Source organism: Sminthopsis crassicaudata, chromosome 3, assembly GCF_048593235.1.
Source record: "Sminthopsis crassicaudata isolate SCR6 chromosome 3, ASM4859323v1, whole genome shotgun sequence".
Classification (NCBI taxonomy): Eukaryota; Metazoa; Chordata; class Mammalia; order Dasyuromorphia; family Dasyuridae; genus Sminthopsis; species Sminthopsis crassicaudata.
In genome coordinates this window covers 253,591,688-253,611,568 of record NC_133619.1, presented here as the reverse complement: position 1 = coordinate 253,611,568, position 19,881 = coordinate 253,591,688, and the positions used below count along the sequence as shown (strand labels likewise).

The following is a 19,881-nucleotide window of genomic DNA, read 5'->3' as shown; positions in this document are numbered from 1 at the left end:
TCCTTTACAGAGGACTCTTGCGCCACCTCTAGACTTCATTTAACTCCGTATCCTTGCGCCGAATCCAAAGGGGTTGCAGAGGAGCTCTATTTGACTCCCTGTACCCCAAACCTGCCAGTAGATCTCAATTAAACCCTAATTTCATTTGGGTACCCCATATCTAAACCTCATCAAAATGAAATTAGGGTTACTGGTGGTCAGGGAGTTAAATGAGGTCTAGTGATAGGTTTGGGGTACCAGGTAGGTTTGGCTCCCCTGCAATCCCTCAGGATTTGGCACAAGGGTAAGAAGTTCTGGGGAACTTCCTTCTAGTGGCACAAGCAGTTCTCTGTAAAGGAATTATTAGACCTGAAAACCTAGATTGATAAAAGAGGTTAATTATGGGGATTGGAAGTAAGGTTAAAGTCTAGTTAAGGAAATAGATGAGAGTAAAGACAATTGGCACTGGAAACAGTATTCCAGTGGGCAGAAGCTCCTTGGGGTGCCAAGCATAGTAGCTAGCATGTTTGGAACCTCTGCAAGGAGAGGATTTTAATTTGGCTCTTATTATAATGAGATATTTAGCTAAAGGGGGCCCATGGGTGGAGTCCCAAGTTGGTTCTTCAATGGGTCTCAGCGAGGGCTAGAAAGTGCTTGGTGGGGGTTGAGAAACCCGAGCAGATCATTAGCCTATGGGGGCTGGAACAGCCCAAGTTGGCTCAGATCCGATTGGGGCCAAGCCCCAGATCTCCTATTGGAATTCAGGGTGCTTTTGACCAGGATTTGTGAATCAAAGATCCTAGCTTCTTGAATTGATAATGCATCAGCCAGGAGGGACTGAGAGTAATCTGCAAAATCAATCTGAAAGGATCACAAATCTGTTTCTTAAAGGGATCATAACCTGCTTCAAAATAAGAGATTTTAACATGAAATATAAAAACAAATAGTATATTGGAAAAATTAGAGCCATGAAGGAGAATTTCTCTAAAGAAGTGAAAGAAAAATGACTATTTGTGAACATAAATGTAAAGAAGTTGGTAAAGAAGAAAGTAAATGCAACAAAATAAAAGTAATATATGAATTTTAAAAATGCTAAACAAAAGACAATGTAAAATTAAATTTAAAACTGATGAGAGTCAGGAAAAGGATAACCCCTTTTGGTAAAGGAATTTACAGTCCCGAAAACCCAGATTGATAAAAAAGGTTTACTGTAGGGTTTTGGAAGTAAGGGTAAAGGTAGAAAGATGCCAGGGCCAGAGCTGGTCGCTGAGAGGACAGGAACCCTTGGCATGGTCAGTGTAAGGACACCATGTTTAGGGCTCCTGCCAAGAGTAGACTCCAGGGTTTCCCTTTTTATAATGGGGTTGTGCGGGTTGGGGAAACCTGAGCAGATCATTAGAGTGGGGACTGGGAAAGCCCAAGTTAGCTCAGATCTGGTAGGGGCTGGGAAAGCCCTGATATCATTGGAATTCAAAAGGGTGCTTTTGGTGATCTTGAAGGTGGGTGGAGTCCCAGATTGGCCTCTGGCTTGAGCTTCAGCCAGGGTTAGAATTCAATAGAATTCAATGGGTTTTTAGATAAGGAGGAAGCTGTTTGTGGGGGTTGAATCAGAAAGGAATCTTAAAGGGACCTCAATGCACATCAAAATTTATCTCAAAAATTATAACAAAATAATCTGAATATCATAATGTAGAATAAAACAAAATTGTACAGAACTAAAGACATATTATCCAGATGAAGAGAATTAAACGATCTCCAAAAACAAAACAAAACAAAAAAACAAAAGCCAGGTACTTTAAACTCCAAGCATAGGAGTTAAGCCAAAGAATTTAATAATAGTTCTTCTAATTAAGAGAGCAATGTGAAATGCTACAGCAAATCCCAGTTTTCCCATTTAAATCCTTAAAAAAAATTGAAAAGGACCTTAGAAAGACCAATGACAAAGAAAACCATAGAGAAAAAAAAAATTTAACTCCTCCAATGAATGCATGGTCCTATGCATAAAATAGGATCAGATACTGCCAGAAGAGGCAAGAAGAGCCATACAAGAAAGGTCAGTATGTGTTCCTGCAAATATACCATAAGTCTGTCAGAACTCTAAAAAAAGCAGCTCATGAACCACCCACAGCACCTTGAAATCAGAGATTTGGAAGCAGTTTATATTAGAATAGATTCAAAGAAAAGAATCAGCTTCCAAGCCTGGCTGTTATTCATCAACTCGGAGCCTTAATAGGAAGTTGAATCAACCCACCATTATAGCTGGTATTATAACTGGTAGGACTGTGAATAAAGTACAAAACTAGCAAGATTTCTGCAACTAATAACTTGGAATAAGGCAAGAAGAAGAAAAAAGAATCTGCTTGAGAATACAACCTCCAATGAAAAATCAGAAGACCAATATGAAAGCCAAAGACTGAGGCAGAAGGTAAGGCCTTCATACTGGCTTTACCAATATGCACCTCTAGTCACAGCGGAATTTCAAAATACAGAGGAGATAGGTCCATATAAGGCCAAGCCAACCAGTGCCAATCTGTCTTTACTCTCATCTAAGAGGGAACTAACCTGATCAAAAATTACAAATCAAGAATAGATACAGAAAATATGAGAACATAGAAGAAAACATTGACTATCGATGAAGAAATATTATTGGTCAGCCAAAGAAATTAATCTCCCCCCGAAAAAAGTTACCCCAAAACAATTAAAAGTAGAGCTTCAGAGAAATGGCTACAAAGAGCAGAAGCATCCTTGAAGAAATGAAGCATGGGAAAATTTTGGCGGGAAAAGTGAATGAATGAAGAATGAAGAAAAAATAGCTTAGAATAGAAAGTTTTAAAACCATGTCAAAAGTTTTTTCCACAAAAGTATTTATTGTTGTTGCATTGTTTCAGTTGGGTCAGACTCATGACTCCATTTGAGTTTTTCTTGGCCAAAATACATGAGTGGTTTGCTATTTCCAAGTCATTTTACAGAGGAGGAACTGAGGCAAACGAAGTTAAATAAAGTATCCAGGGTCACACAGCTGGTAAGTATCCGAGACAAGATATGAACTCAGATATTTCTTACTATAGTTGTCAGTACTCTCTCTCCATTGTGCCATAGAGCTGCCAACCCTCTACCCTGATTCCACTAAAAATATAATGAGACCTCAATAACTCCAGGAAGAAGAGGAAAAAGAGAGAAGAAAGACAAAAATAGAAAATAAATTACAAGAAATGTAAGGAATATATTATTAAAAAGTGTGTTAATCAGGATTAATTTAATAATCATCAGACTCTTTGATAACCATAACCAAACTAAAAAAAGTACATGCCATATGTTATATACATCATATTAAAAAGGAGGAAAGCCTATATGACTCAAATCAAAGGAATAAGTAAAAATTGAAAATATAAGAAAATGCAGGGAAGGTATATATAATATGTCAAGTGGGATTAATATAAGAATCATCAGACTTTAATAACAAAAATTAAACAAAAAAACTACATACTATATTTTTTAGACTTCCTAATAAAAAGAAAAATAATTCCAATATGTATACTAATCAGAGTGATAAGTGAAAAATAGAAAGAATACATTGGTAATCTCTTGAATAAAAATCCTGAATTTAAAATGCCATAATCATATCATAGTAAAAATGAGTTCCTAATTTGAAGAAAAATTCTATATGCAGCCAGAAAAAATGGTTTGATTAACAATATAAGGTTCACTCAAGACTACGCTACCAAAAATCAGAGAAAATTTAAGAAAACAACTATGAAAAAGAAAATCTAGGAAAACAATTATGTAAAAAATAAAAACAAACAAAAAAAAGAACTCTGCAAGAGATAAAAGTTGGCAATAAAGAATAACTAACACCTGCAAAAAACATAATTCTACAGAGGGACTATGGTCTAATTCAAAAGATCCTGAAGTGTTATTCTTTTTTATCTATTCTTCATTCATCTCTCTTCACATCTTTTCACCATTTCTTGTGATATTCTCAATGTTTTGTTTTTTTCAAAGGAACTCTGTTGTTAGTTATTAAGTTCTATAAAATATTCATTTGAAAATTTGATTGGTATAGCATTAAAAGTGTAAATTAACTATAGCTAATTGTCATTTTATGTAATTATTTTTAGAATATTAGCATGGCCTAAAATGAGGACTAAAATTCTTGCACCTTTATAAATTGTTGTTCTTTAAGAAGCATTTTGGAATTGAATCTATTTAAATTCTTTGCCTGCGTTGGTAGACTGATTACAGACATCATGAATTTTGTAATTACTTTGAATGAGATTTCTCCATCTATTATTGATTCTTGGATTTTATCATTATATACAAAGTGGAATTGATTTTTGAGAGTTTAATTTATAGTATGCAATTTGATTAAATCCTCCATTCTCTTCAAGTAACATCAGATTATCACCAAACCAAAAGGATAGTTTTATACCCTTCATTTCTCTTATTTTTTGTTTGTTTTTCAAATCTATATTAAATAATAGTGGGGAGATGGTTGGGTATCCTGCCTTTGCTCTTATACTTACTGTAAAAATTTCTATTCTTCCTCATTGCAATAAGCTGCTTGCTTACTTTTCTTTTGGATATATAATTTTTGTAATCTTAATAAAGGTCCTCTTATGCTTGTATTTTGTAATTTTAGAATAAATGAGTGTTGTACTTTATAAAAGGTTTTCTTTTTTTGGCCATTTATTATTATAATTACCTAGTTTTGAGGTTTTAAAAAAAACATATGATTAATTTAATTGTTTTCCTAATTTGCTTTCCTTCCTTTCATCTCTGTATAAATCCCACTGAGGAATGGGGAATGATTTCTTGGATAAATTATTATAATTTACTTAGCAGGATTTTGTATACAATTTTGCAAGTGATATTCATTAATGATATTGGTTTATAATTCTCCTCTTGGATTTTACAAGTTTATGTATGAGGACTGTATTTTGTCTCTTGAAAGCACTCTGGTAAGGTGCTTTTGTTGTCAATTTTGGAAACTACACAGATTGGGTACTATAACTTTTTAAAAGTTTGAAAGACTTTTCCATAAGTTTGTAAAGTATATATTTACTACATCTGCCTTTTTACATTTGATTGTAATATTTCTGTCCTCTAATAACTAATTTTAATTTTTGAAAAGTTCCATGTAGTGTTGAGAAATAAATTTTGTTTTTTTGGCCTCAGTGAAAAGATATGAATTTTTTTTAACTCTAGTTTCTTCAACAATTTGTCCAATTCTGTATTTTATTTATCTTTCTGTTAGATTTATCTACATAAGTTTTTTTTCTCTTTGTAGAAATTCCTTTTTATCAGTATGCTTCAATCAGAAACAGTGATTTTAATATATCATCTGCTCGTTTAAATAGATCAAAAGTTGGATCATCTTTTGAGTCCTTGGTAGTTTCTTTTTATTTTTATTAGTGTTGATTTTTATCTTTTCTTTAAGTCAACAATATGATATCCACAGTTAATTTTTTAAAAATTCCCAAATTAATTAAGAATCACTTATCACTTCCTATCAAAAAAAAATATATATATATGTATTTTGGTAATGAGAATAGTAGGTGACATATAGAGTGCTGGATTCAGAAGCACAAAGATCTGAATTAAAATTTCACCTCACATACATATTACCTTTATGACCCTGGACAAATCATTTATTCTTTCTCATCCTCATTTTCTTCATAGGAGATAAAAGCATTTACCACAGAGGGCTGTTGTGAAGTATCAAATTAATTAATATATAGAAAAGTCTCCTGTTGACCTTAGAGCACTATATAAATTTTGGCTTTTACTATGCAGTGTTTGCTGTGTTTAGTGTGAAGTTTATATTGAGCCTTTAAAACTTTGCCTTTTATTTTCTGATTCTGTGTAATATATCTTTTGACTGCTTTTTGCCAGTCTCTTCTATACACTGAAGTCATTGAATTTTTAAGGTATATGTTGGCTTGGTTTATAGTCTTAATTGAATTCTATCTCTAATATTCTCCAACATAGATATATCTGACTCAGATCTTTACTTCAAATCTCACTGGCAGTGAAATTCCTTCTTGTTTGTTTTTAAGTCTTTTTAATTGTGTCAGATTCTTCATGATTTCATTTAGGATTTTCTTGGCAAAGATATTAGTTTGTCATTTTCTTCTTCAGCGAATTTTACAGATGTGGAAACTGAGGCAAGCAGACTTAAGTGAGTTGCCCAGGGTCACACAGCTAGTAAGTGTCTGAGGCTGAAACTGAACTTAGGGATTTTTGACTCCATGACCGAAGAGGTATCCTTCGCTGTAGTGAAATTAGAAAACAGACTTCTACCATCAATAAGCTTTGAAATTCATTGTTCAAATTTAACATTCTAGTTCACATAGGATCTGGAACATTAGAATATATATATGTATGTATGTATGTATACACATACACACATATACATACACACACACATACACATTGTACCTATATTTATAAAGAGAGAACCCTATACGTTTTAGGTTAAACTTTGAAACGTTATTATTGAAAAAACTTTAGCTGACCTGTTATTACAGAAGGTGCTGGCTCCCTCATTTTCTGCGATGCTAAAATCTTTTCCTGCTGAGCTTTTTGGGCAAGTTGTAGATCCCACTCTTCTAGCTCTTTTTCAAATCTCTGATTGTCTTCTTTGACAAAGTCCCTTAAATCAGTAGGTAGTGTTTCCATTCCAACAAGTTTCTGTCCAGTTTCCTTATGAAAGTCTTCTGCAATCATATATTTCAAAGACTATTATGTGATCAAGAATGAGGTAATGCAGTTCTAAAAATGGAACATATTTTAACTTAATTCAACCAATATTTTAAACCTATGCTTTGTGAAGATTATTTTTATGAAATCTTTAGTTTTACCACTTGTTGACAAACTTATGCTACCTAAAAATGGCAAGGTAAAAAGAAAAATATACATTAAAGAATACTTGGAAAGAAATATTAAATTACCAAATTGCCCTTTGACAAACCACATAGATACTATTGCTTTCTACACATTTAATATGCAAAATGAGAATTAAAGTTTAGAATTTGAGCTTTGCCTATACGATGATTTACTATTATGGTAAGAAAATACTTTGTGCTTATACCTATTCACAAATTGCTATTGTTTTTGATGAAACAATAATGAATAAATGAAATTACTTCTGGATTTAGAAGTCATAAAGATGGAACTCCACTATTATACATACTTGCACAATACTTTTTTGGGTGTTCTCTAAGGGCCAACAGAGTATGGAAATAATTCTGGATTTAAATACTCCAGTAGAATGAAAGCTCTAGTATCAAATCCTCCTAAACTGGAAAGATTTCAGGTACATTCCTGAGACGATGGATCATTTATGTTTCTCTAAGGACCTGCCTAATTGTTTTAAAAGGGTCTGATTAGCCAGAGGGTAATGAATTTTTTGGTTATGGTGGTTCTAGTACTTTTCAAAGTCTGATCTTCTAAGTTATAGCAGGACTGTAAAGTATGTTAGGAGAGGAACTTAAAAATCAGGGTTCTTTGCATTATTTAAGGATAGAACTATAACTAAATCAAAATTAATCTCAAGTAGTTATATTTATCAAATATTCTATAAAATTTTGATAAAAATCAAATCATAATCATAAGGTTTACCAAAACACAAGGACTATTTTAAGTATCTATGTACCTAGTATAAGCCAAAAAGAAAAAGAAAAAAAATCAATAATATATCTTTTCTCATGAGACAATCACCAAGCAAGAATACACAAAGTAGAAAAGCAGTAAGATTAAAGTTCTTGAAATCTACTAAAAATGGCATGAAATGTTGGGGTGGAGAAACACCTTTCTATTTCTATCTTCTTTTTTACTCTCAATCTCACTATTTCTTAGCCATCTATTTTCTTTAAAAGCAGTGAAATTCAACAATAACAGCACTAACTATAACAAATGCAAACCCTCAATACACTATGGAAGAGCAGTTGTCAATGTATGGACACTATAAACTACTATATTAATAAATAGCTACATGATTTACCAAAGAAAAACAACACAAAAAAGGCCAACATTCAATTCCAGTTCTAATTATGCTATACTGTCCAGGCTACTTGATTGTTCAAATCTCCAGTTTCTTTACTTATAAAATACAAATACTACTCTTGGCATAGCAAGCAATAACTGATTAACTGACCCAATATCATACAGTTTCACACAGCACTTGATTTTTTTGCAGGGCACATTAACCAAAAAGGAATTTATTTAAGTAAGCATATTTCATTTCATATTCTTGCATTCTTACCTTTTATTAAGAAATGTTCTTTATCATTAATGTACATTAAACAGTATGCACTGGCATTTCTGTAGCCACCAAAAGAGTCTCGTTCTAGCTCTTCCCACGTTGATTTTGTCACAGAAATGTCGTTATATTTCATCCATCTCTCTTGGTGATGATCAAAAATATATGCCCAATAGTGCCCTGCATTTGCTTGGCCTTCATGAACTAAGACAGCATGTAAGCGATAAGGAACCTAAACATGAGAAAAATTAATTTTTTTTCCTAATTAATGTCAAATGATGATTTAGGTTATTAAAATTAACATGTAGTATTATATATAAATTTACAATTGAGTAACCAAAATGGCAGATTTTCCTATAGCTGATGGAAGCTAGATAAAATGAAAATTTTGCAGCATATAACTGACTGTTGAGTATTTAATCTCTTTAAATCAAGGATGTTGTCTTAACAAACATAATGGATATTCTATTTTGAAATTGATACCTGGACATTTACTGACACACTAATACAATTATTTGCTAATAATAAATTTCTCAAAAGTTTTATGCATACAACATGGTTTAACTAAATCTCTAAATGCTTTACAAGGGAATTCGAATAGGATTTGGATAATTTATGTAATGTATGTGAACACACATTAACTTTGATGTAGGAAATCTGAAATGGCTTAGAGCCTTGAATTCTTATCTAATTATCTTAACTTTCTAGTTGTTTTTGCATAATGCTTTATACAAAATAAATGTTCAAATGCTCTGTTGACTTTATTTTTTTTTTCTTTTTCTTTTTTTCCCCCTGAGGCTGGAGTTAAGTGACTTGCCCAGGGTCACACAGGTAGGAAGTGTTAAGTGTTTGAGATCACATTTGAATTAGGGTCCTACTGAATTCAAGGCTGGTACTCTATCCACTGCGCCACCTAGCTGCCCTGTTGACTTTATTTTTTAACAACCATAAGAAACAGAATTTTTTTCTTTTCTCAAGAATGCAAAGGAAACATAATTACTCTAAGGAAAGCAATATTTGATAACTTTTTTTGAAAAATCAACAAAATATTTGCATTTAACAAGAATTATAAAAAATGAAACTGTTAAAATATTAAATTTAAAATAATGCGTGAAACAAGAAAATATATGTGTAATATAGGCTATCTGAAGATTTCTATGTCGGACTGAATATAATTTTAATGTGCTTCCCACTTCAGAATTTCACTTACTTGTATCATAGACTTGTCAGAGTACATTTGTTCAATTGTACGATGAATTCTAGATATGCTTTCCTGCAAATCTAAGATGATAAAGAAATATTTTAACAATAATGACTTTATGATTAACATAACATATATCTATTGAAATTATATGGAAAAAGATCAAATCCTATTTCTTCTATAAAAGTATGAGAGGAATCCATCCTTCAATCAATATGACCTTTAACCCTACAAATTCCAAATACAGTTCTCTCAACAGTAGTTTATCCAAAATAATTATTATAGAGAATTTTATTGTTTCAATATATTCAAAATATGTAGGTCATTTCCTGTAGTCCTTTTTGAGTTACATTGGCTTGGAAAGAATTGCTTGTTTAATATTTAATCCACAAAAATGAGAAATATTAAGGTTGCCTAAACTTACAAAAAGTGGAAAAATAATTAAAAATTTAGATAAAGATAAGATATTTATCTCCTTGAATTTATCAAAGTAATTGATTTAATTTGTGGCATAAAAATGGATAAATTTCAAAAGTTTTAAGCTTTAAAATAAAATTCAAAAATCTATTTCTTGGAATTGGTTTAAAAATTATGATTCATTAACTTTCAAAAAAAGGATTTTCAAAGAAGTAATATAGTAGAAACAGGAATAAATTTGGCCTAAAAAAAGACTAAGTTTTCAATCCTGCCTTGAACACTTACTAGCTATGTGATTAATAAATGTAGTTTGAATGATCCATTCTGCAAATAGTACAAATTTTAATGCTGCTAATTTAGAACAGATGGAATATCATTGATTTACCTAAAATGATCACTGTCTCAGAATACTGTTATTTTGAATAATATAGTCTGATGATTTTTCCTGGAATGTGAGATAACTTGTTATACATAGATTTTACATTAATTATTTAGAATAGGATTTATTGTAGTTAATTCTACATATATGATGCATTTAATTTTAAAATGTGCTATCTGGATTTCTGGATCATGTGAACAAAAAAATGGAGTAGATAATTCCTCTGATCCTCCTGATTTCCCAAACTTTTTCAAAATGGAAACTGTTAGCCAAAGATAAAACAAGGTATCCAAAAAGTTAAAATCCCAAATTTAAAAAACCCCCACAAAAAAAACAACAAATTTATGAACCAATCCTTCCTGAATCAAACTGCACTTCTGAACTTAAGCACTTTTATGCTACCAACAAGGAGGTTGCAGTAGCATACCTAAGGATAATGAACAGGCTTAACACACAAGTGTGTGTGTGTGTGTGTGTGTGTGTGTGTGTGTGTGTGTGTGTGTGTGCTTGGGGAGAGGGGAAGAGAGAAGATATTATATGTATCAATCTATTAATCCTGAAGGAAAGAATCCAATACCAGCTGAGTTACTTGAGGCAGATACCTAGGATAGTGAATTGGGTGAAAGGAGACTAAGATGCTTTGAGATCTAGTCCCAAAGGAACCATAATCAGAGAAGAGGAAATCAGAAAGTGAACAGTAAGGGAAAGTAAGGAAGAAAAACAAAAGATAAAAATTACCAAAGATTTCAGGAAGAAAAACGGATTATCTGATCACAGCCAGTTTTCTCTTTGTAATATGTCTTACAGTATTGTGAAGTAGATTAAAAGAGGAAATATTTGTAAAGCACAATGAGAATCTCAAAGTTCTATAGACATTTCATTTCCAATTATCATGTAAAATTTATCATACATCAGGGGCTAAAGAGTAAATATTTTGAAATTACATTAAATTGACAGTAAGTATACTTTGACACATAAATATTAACTTCAACATATTCTTTAGAAGCATATACATATGAAAAGGAAATTCCATTTAAAACCTAATTCTAAATACACAAATTAATAAAAAAGTTTAAAAAGATTTATTTAAGTTAGACTAAGCTAAATTAAAGATCTATACTATATGAAAAGTCAGCAATTTGTCATCCAAGAATATAAAAATCATTCTTAGTCTGCTGACCATAGAAATATAGGCAGTAGTTCACCTGGGTTATAGCTTATAAAACCCTGTTAACAGACTACTCTAAAATCATCATAATAATTTTACGTGTTCTTAGAAATGGAATTCACAATGGAATTTCCCTAAAAACAAGCAATCATGAAGAAATTACAACCACTAACCTACATTAACAATATTACCTCTAGTGTCATTTTCTACTTCAGTCCTCCAGCGATGTAAACAGCCTTCTAGGACAGAAAGTTCTTCTTCTGTTATGTGTCTTGGTGCTGGATGCATGGGCAAATCTGGAGGTATTCGCGACTGTGTAAATGGCTTATGTATAAATGACCTTGGTGTAGGTGAAGTGCTTGGTAGTTCTGAAGGAGTTCCCTGTTGTTGCTCTGCTGTACTGTATTTTTAAATGATAGAATAGGATAAATAGTATGTCATATAGAGTCATAAATCTACAATATTTATATAAAATATTTAAAAGAACTATAATAATTTTTAAAAATAATTAAAAATTTAAATTTGACTGGAGTATCCTACTTAACAAAAAAGTCCAAAAGCAATCTGCCAAACACTATTAAATACTTAAAGCTTTTATTATACAATCAGGTTAAAATTAAAATATAAGCTTCCTATATGTAATGAGTTAAATATTATTAATTCTAAATCCATTAATTCCCATTCCTCTCACCTTTCTGTCTCTGTCTTTCTCTCACACATACATATTCAAAAGTCTCACATTACCTCTTGCTTAAACTATTATATTAATATCCTAACCTACAGTCCTTCATGTCACACTTGACCCTGACATTTGTTCTTTACTCAGCTGTCAAAATAATCTTCCTAATCACGTTACTCCTTTGCTTAAACACCTGTAGGTGTTCATTATTACCTCTAAGATAAAATACAAATCTTTATCTTGGCATTTAAAGTCCTAAACAATCTAGCTCTAATTACCTTTCCAGACCAATTTCACATGTGTGAAAAATGTACATTATTTAGCTTTTATGGTACAGTTGGAACAAACTGGACTACTGGAACAAACTGGACTACTAATTACTCCTCAAATTTGATATATCTCGGATTTCCATGTATTTACTGAAATTCTCCTTCAATCATAGAATATATTTCCTTCTCATAATTCTCCTTCACTCATGGAATATATTTCTTTCTCATTTCTGCCTTTTAGAATATATCATTTCCTTTAAGTCCCAACTCAGCAGCCACCTCTTCTAGCAGCAAGCCTCTTTCTCCCCATTTTCCCAACCTTTAATAAAAATACTCTTTCTCCCTAAATTTTCCTAATTTCTCAATTACTCCTAACTCTTACTAATACTTTACATATATTGAAATCACTCTAGCCTTACCTAGCCTTTGGAGGCAAGAACATTAATTTTTTTTAAAAAAATCTTTGTATCCTTAGAACTTCTGCAATATTACGTCCATAATAAAAAATTCAAGTGAAATGAAATTAATTGAATACATTAATTACCTTGAAAAAACAAATTGAAAAACCTACATATATATACTCTGTACACAGATGTTGTGTAAAACGTTTTTGTTGGTACCTATCAGTTTGTATTATTATGATGGTATAAACTATCAGTATTAGTTTGTGTCAACTATATAAAGGTACAAGGCTATAATAGTAAAATGTTCATCTATAATGAAAGGTATGTTTTGAAAATATAACAAAGATTTCTAATTGTACAAACCCTAGACTCTACTTTCATAAACTATGAATTAATACCCAGAAAACATGCATTTTTCTAACTCAGCTTAAAAATGTAAATTTACTTCATTAAAACCATTTAAATCTATTACAGCAAACAAGCAAGAGACTATGCTACATTTTGTTTAAATGAATCTCTTTCCATATTAAATGTCACACTGTAATAAATGTTTCCCCTCACATTAAAAAATGTTTTTACCTTGGTAATGTCTGTGATGGTATGGAACCACTAGGTGGGGAACTAGCATCAATATCATCAACAGGAGAAGTGCAAACAGGTTTACTTGAGGCAAACTCCAGTGCATACTGCAGAACATCTACCAAGGGGAATCGTTTAGGGCCAGAACCATAGCTTAAATATCTGTTAACCATAAAATGTATGAATGCATTTACTACTATATTCAAGAAGCTCCATTTCAGCAATTTTAAAGAGTTTTTAAACACCTGTTACATAATGATAAAATGCAATTACTTTATGCCACCATTTTTCTTATGAAATCAAATGAATCTCCATTGAAATGAAGAAAAGAGCTATTGGAGCAAATAATACAATGAGTAAATGTTTTAAATATCCTCAAAGTTGATTCACTAATACTTCTGTACACATGCATGTGTGTTCATATGCATGTGTATTTACACTGCTTTCATTCAAAGACTTTGCTCCCTCTAATTTTCATACATCAGATTACTGATTAATGATTACGATTACTGCTGTTTCTCTTATGGCCTGGCCATATTTTTTATTTTCAGACAGATCACCTGTCACATGATCAATATAACTATTTAATTTGCTTTCAATCACCTTTAATTGGTGGTACAACAGAATTACAAACCTGCCCTGCCACAAAAATTAAAAAATTACTAGGTTTTTATTTAATGGGTTCATTACTTTTATACTAAATTTTTTTGAAATTTTGATTTTCAATTTATAAGAAAATTTTTAAAAAATGATGGGGAAAAATTCATTAGTAAGATTACCTAGGCTTAATGACAACTGAAATAGTTATGGATAACCATTACCTAAGTCATAATGCCAAGGCATAGCAATATTATAACAGTAAAAATAATAATGGAAATGCTTCATGTTATGTCTTATCATTTCAGCTGTGTGTTTCTGTGCCTTTAAAGAAAATAACAACAAAATTACTCTAGAAGCCAATCCTGAAACTTTGGCAGGAATAATCGGAATGCAGCAATCTTGAAAGTGTGGTTCAATGACTTCTAGGAATCCCTGAGATACTTTCAGAGGATTTTTGAGGCCAAAATTTCATAAAAATAAGATATTTAATTTCTAATATGGTGTGTGTATATCCATACAGACACACACACACACACACACACACACACACACACACACTCACACACACTCACATATTCAAAATAAAAGCTCTCATGGGAATGAGGAATCTTCAATAATTAAGAGTTAAAAAGGGTCCTGAGAAGAAAAAAATTGAAAATCAGTTATATAATAAAACTAATCATATTTGGGGAAATGATGTTAGATCAATTCAAAAAGATAACCTCTGACTGAAATTATCATTTGCTTATAAAAGGGGGGGTAATTAAAACCAACAATTATACTTCTTTATAATTTTCTTTACAATTATACTTCATATTAATTATGAAGAACATATTAAATATATATTAAATTGCACTGTGCATTTTTAGAACTCAAATAATACCTTTCTAATCTTTGTTGTAATACTGTAAGGTACTCTTTTAGTCTCTTGATCTCGTCTCGTTTAATTCTTGTTATTTCTCGGTTTTTGTGCATATATCTGTAAATAAAATAAAAGTCCAGAATTTAAAATCATAAAACATGCTAGGTGGGCACAACACTTGAAAAGAATACTGAACTCAGTTTTAAATAATGAAACTAAACTCAATTATTGCTACAAAAAAAAGAATTGAAGAAAACAAACCATTAAAAATGATATTTAGGGAAAATGAATCATTTTATTGACTGAATAAAACAAAATCTTCCCTTATAATTTCTTGATATTATATTAAGAAAATATGGAAGTTGGTCAAGGTTACTTTTTATTTCCATAACAATATTCATTCCACAAATTAATTTTCTTTTTTACACTGATCAACTTGTGTATTTTAAGATGGTATATGCTACTAGAAAAGGTAGTTGTTATTTAAAAGTATTATTTCTTTTAGGCATACTGTGTCATGTGTTCTCAAAACAAAATTTACTTCCAATAAAATTAAATCCATTTCATCTGAAACAACAGTAGTGCAATTCCTAATTGCAAATATAATTTAACCATATGTGTATGAACAAACATATACATATTCTTGCTGCTATGTTAATTAAGCCATACCTGTCCAGATATAAAACTTGAGGAAATTCTAACTTGTTGTGAATTTTCTCTGGTCTTCCCAAAGCCTGATTAAATTCAAATCTTGACAGTTCAAATGTTAATACAGGTGGAAGTTCTGTGAACCAATGCTAAATAAGAAAAGACATATTAAAATTTAGTAATACTTCTTCTGATTTAAAAAAATCAGGTAATATTAACATTTTTGTAAGCAGTCTATAACATTAATATCTTAGTAAATTGATCCAAAAAAGTTTTGTCGTCTTTTGAATTATTTTTAAAGATAGGGCCATTTCCAGTGTAATAAAAATTTTCATTTCATTTCATCACCTATTCATAATACTTCAATAAACCAAAGGAGAATAAAATGGGTTTTATTTCAAAGTCATAATTTCACAACTTTTAAGATTTTTCTGAACTCAATTACACAACACCATTCCCAACATGGTTATTTTATTATTTGAAACCAAAATGGTATCTCAAAAGAGTAGTGACAAAGCTCTCAAGACTTTTTGCAATTACTCAAAAGACTAAATTTTTAATATAATAATATGAAGCATTCAAGATTTGCCCTGTAGGAATAGATTTTTAATCTTTTTCATTTAATCCTTATTCTCCCACTTGAATTTATTATTTGAGACAAGATAGTTCACTAAATATAAGAAATGTATAGTTGTTGGAAATAAAGCTATAAATCTTTAAAATTAAATATCTTTCTGTCTCAGCCAAATGATGATATTTAGGAAGGGTGGAAAATTTTATATCTTGGCTCCTGTTCTATTTTATTATAAAATTTTAGTCAGTTCTCAAAGAGAATCATGAAAAAGTGTTTAACTATTTTGGAATAGGAATGAACAAATATGCAAACATGAGAAAATAGAGTGTGAACAATGTATCTTCAGGTACAAAACAAGAATACCTCACAGCTATATAAGCATACTGATTTAAGTTCAAATCACCAGTTGCCCAAAACACAGAGGCATTGAGATGACTGAATAAATCATTTGTCATTCAAAAAGTCATACCAAAATAAGTATGGTCCCTTATAGAGAAATAGAATGACAGAACAATTTTGGAAAAACTAGCTATGCTACCTAGTGAATCCAATAATCAACTTGTAATATAAATTAGTAAACATTATGGCATAGGGAGATAACCTAAACTTGTAATATTCTTCTCTAAAGTGTAATGTTCTCTTGGAGCAGGTTTCTTGGAGGCCTTCTGGAGATAGTCAGTAATTACAGCAAGTGCAGTCAGGGATTAAAGTCCAAATCCTTTATTGTTTCCTTCAAAGTCTTGTCTCTTTTCCTGGGGCCCGGCTAGCTTTCTTAGAGGCCTATCTCTCTCCTTAGTTCCCGACAGCTCCTGCTGTTAGTCCTTTGCCTCTGCCAGCTTCTGCCTCTAGCTTGCTCCGAATGTCTCCAGCCAGCACAAAGGTGGAAGATGGAATGAATCTGTCTCCTCCTCCGAGAGTTTCTAAGGGGCTTCTTCTTTGTGGGCTTGTCCTTTAGTGGGCCCTGAGAACTCCTCCTTATATATGCTTTCTTAAAGGTGTGAATCTTGTAGGATTATATTAAGTACTAAGTACTTAATCATTATCTCATCCATTCCACTTAGTACCCTGTTTCAAGTTCTGGCCCATAACCTCTCCTTGTAGGATCAGATCAATCATACTGAACCAGGCTAAATTAGATAATTATACCTTAATTTAGAGAATTTAGAGAGATTCTCTGGGAGGAAAACTAACAGACAACTGTCTTTAATGTTAAGGTACATGGAATTGATTTTACAAATTAAAAAGTTGAAGTGATCTTGCAAAAATATAAAGGATTTGAAGATAAGAAATAAAATGTCTTCAGAGAAACCAAATAAAAATAATTGACTGAAATTTCATTAAAATAATCTGGTTTACTTATTCTTTTCTGAGAGCACTCTGCCTATGAATCCATGAAATGACACTAAATTCAACTCAACAGATAAAATGAAAATCATTAGAGCAAATAATTTTACACTTCACATACTAACAGAGTAATTTTAAAGACTATTCTTTTCAGATTCTTATGAATTTCTAAAATTCAGGATTAGGAGATGATACTTTTGGATTTCAAAACCAAGAGAATCTAAAATAATGAAGGCTAACTGATAACTCACAATTAGGGGTAAGTTATTCTGGAACATAATTCTTCAGGTGTCATTTTTGCCACATTGAGAAAATAGCTTCCATACCTTACTAAAAGATGCTCATAAAATTTTTGTATGTAATGTGCCTCTGTTGTGGATACATTTCTCTTCCATTTGCAGTGATTGTTTTTTTCTCATTAGAGCAGTGGAGGCATCTCACCTTACTCTGTAATAGATGGGGGGAGACTAGGTAACCAGACATTCCCTGAATTTTTAATATAAAATACTATTATGGATAAGTCTGGTTTGGTGACCTCAGATTAGAAAACATTGTTTTTGGAATTAATTCATAATTAAGTTATAAATAATATGAAGCAGCAATGAAATTTGTTTTTTCCCATTTAAGGTAAACTTGATTTCCCCAAATATAAATTATAATCTATTACAGTATTTCTGAAGGTTAAATATAAATTTGAGTTAGAGATTACTACTTTTCATCACTTTTTAAATAATGAATCACAAAAGATGAATAAGTACAAAGAGATTGAACCATTTAACTTACACTAAGAGAACAATAACTAATGAATGTGATTCATCTCTAACTCGAAGAGGAAGAATATGTAGAGATGAAGGAGATTATCTTTTGTATTTATATCCATTTTTACTATTATTATTAATTTTTTTTTGCATTTTGTCTGTGACAGATCATGTGAATAGAGAAAATGTAGAAAGAACACTAAAATTTTGATTTTTTCACAGACCAATAAGCAGCAATACACACACACACACACACACACACACACACACACATATACACACAAACTACTTCTAGCAATTAACTATTCTATTAACAGCATATAGCCATCCAAAAACCTTCATTTTTTTTTCCTTTTTAGCTTTTTTCTGTCTATAGTACATAATTTTTAAATCTTGTGAATCTTATGCAGATATTCTTACAAAAAGATACACTATTTGAAATCTCTTGCAAAATTTATATATACAACCATTCTGGAGAGCAATTTGGAACTATGCCCAAAAAGTTATCAAACTGTGCATACCCTTTGACCCAGCATTGCTGCTATTGGGCTTATATTCCAAAGAAATACTAAAGAGCGGAAAGGGACCTGTATGTGCCAAAATGTTTGTGGCAGCTCTTTTTGTTGTAGCTAGAAACTGGAAGTTGAATGGATGTCCATCAATTGGAGAATGGTTGGGTAAATTATGGTATATGAAGATTATGGAATACTATTGCTCTGTAAGAAATGACCAATAGGAGGAATACAGAGAGGCTTGGAGAGACTTACATCAACTGATGCTGAGTGAAATGAATAGAACCAGAAGATCGCTGTACACTTCAATGCTATATGGAGATATATTCTGATGGAAGTGGATATCTTCAACATAAAGAAGATCCAACCCACTTCCAGTTGATCAATGATGGACAGAAACAACTACACCCAGAGAAGGAACACTGGGAAGTGAATGTAAATTGTTAGCCCTACTGTCTATCTACCCAGGTTACTTATACCTTTGGAAGCTAATACTTAATGTGCAACAAGAAAACGGTATTTACACACATATATTGTATCTAGGTTTTATTGTAACACATGTAAAATGTATGGGATTGCCTGTCATTGGGGGGAGGGAATGGAGGGAGGGGGGGATAATTTGGAAAAATGAATACAAGGGATAATATTATAAAAAAATTACTCATGCATATATACTGTGGAAAAAAATTCTAAAAAAAAGATTTATATGTACATATATAAAATACCACTTTGCAAGTTATTTCAAACTCTTTTTTGGCCAAATGTGCATGTCACTTAATTATAAATCATAGTAAACTTAACATCAAGAATTACTTTTTGAGAACATATATGTAGTATATACTTTCAACATGACAAATTAAGTTTACTTTTGATATTTAATTTCAGATATATTAAATTAGTTATAGGTAATGCCCACAATTTACTCATTATTATCTGAATAAAATTAAGATTATTGAAATACTTTATTCCCTTCTCCATATTATCAATAAAGCTCAATAATTTTTAAAATTTTTTGTTTCTTAAATAAGATTTTATTGATTGATATCTTGTTTCCTGTTTATCTGAGTAGTTATTCCAACAATCACTTCCTCTATCAGAGAAGCATCCCATATCACAACTATATTTTTTAGAGGGGAAAAAAAAAAAGAATAACCTCTATATTAAGAAAGTCCAAAAACATGTGCAATGCGTAAAATTGCATGAAAGAGTGGGCTGCAGATTTCTTCTCATATCACTTCATTCAAGAGC

At 31.3% G+C, this 19,881-nt stretch overlaps 1 protein-coding gene across 11 annotated transcripts in view; it reads right to left on the bottom strand.

The window, feature by feature from the left end:
* The window catches only part of USP25 (ubiquitin specific peptidase 25), a 191,640-nt gene that overhangs the window by 55,850 nt on the left and 115,909 nt on the right, over positions 1-19,881 (bottom strand). For 8 of the 11 annotated variants that reach the window (XM_074300453.1, XM_074300456.1, XM_074300455.1 and 5 more), the window contains 7 exons: positions 15,467-15,594; positions 14,819-14,914; positions 13,336-13,497; positions 11,596-11,804; positions 9,450-9,520; positions 8,243-8,471; positions 6,495-6,695 (listed from right to left, as the gene is read on the bottom strand). In XM_074300453.1, coding sequence (XP_074156554.1) covers positions 6,495-6,695; positions 8,243-8,471; positions 9,450-9,520; positions 11,596-11,804; positions 13,336-13,497; positions 14,819-14,914; positions 15,467-15,594 — 1,096 coding nt within the window. The remainder of the gene's footprint in view (positions 1-6,494; positions 6,696-8,242; positions 8,472-9,449; positions 9,521-11,595; positions 11,805-13,335; positions 13,498-14,818; positions 14,915-15,466; positions 15,595-19,881) is intronic. The other 3 variants (XM_074300458.1, XM_074300461.1, XM_074300462.1) reach the window with 1 other exon arrangement.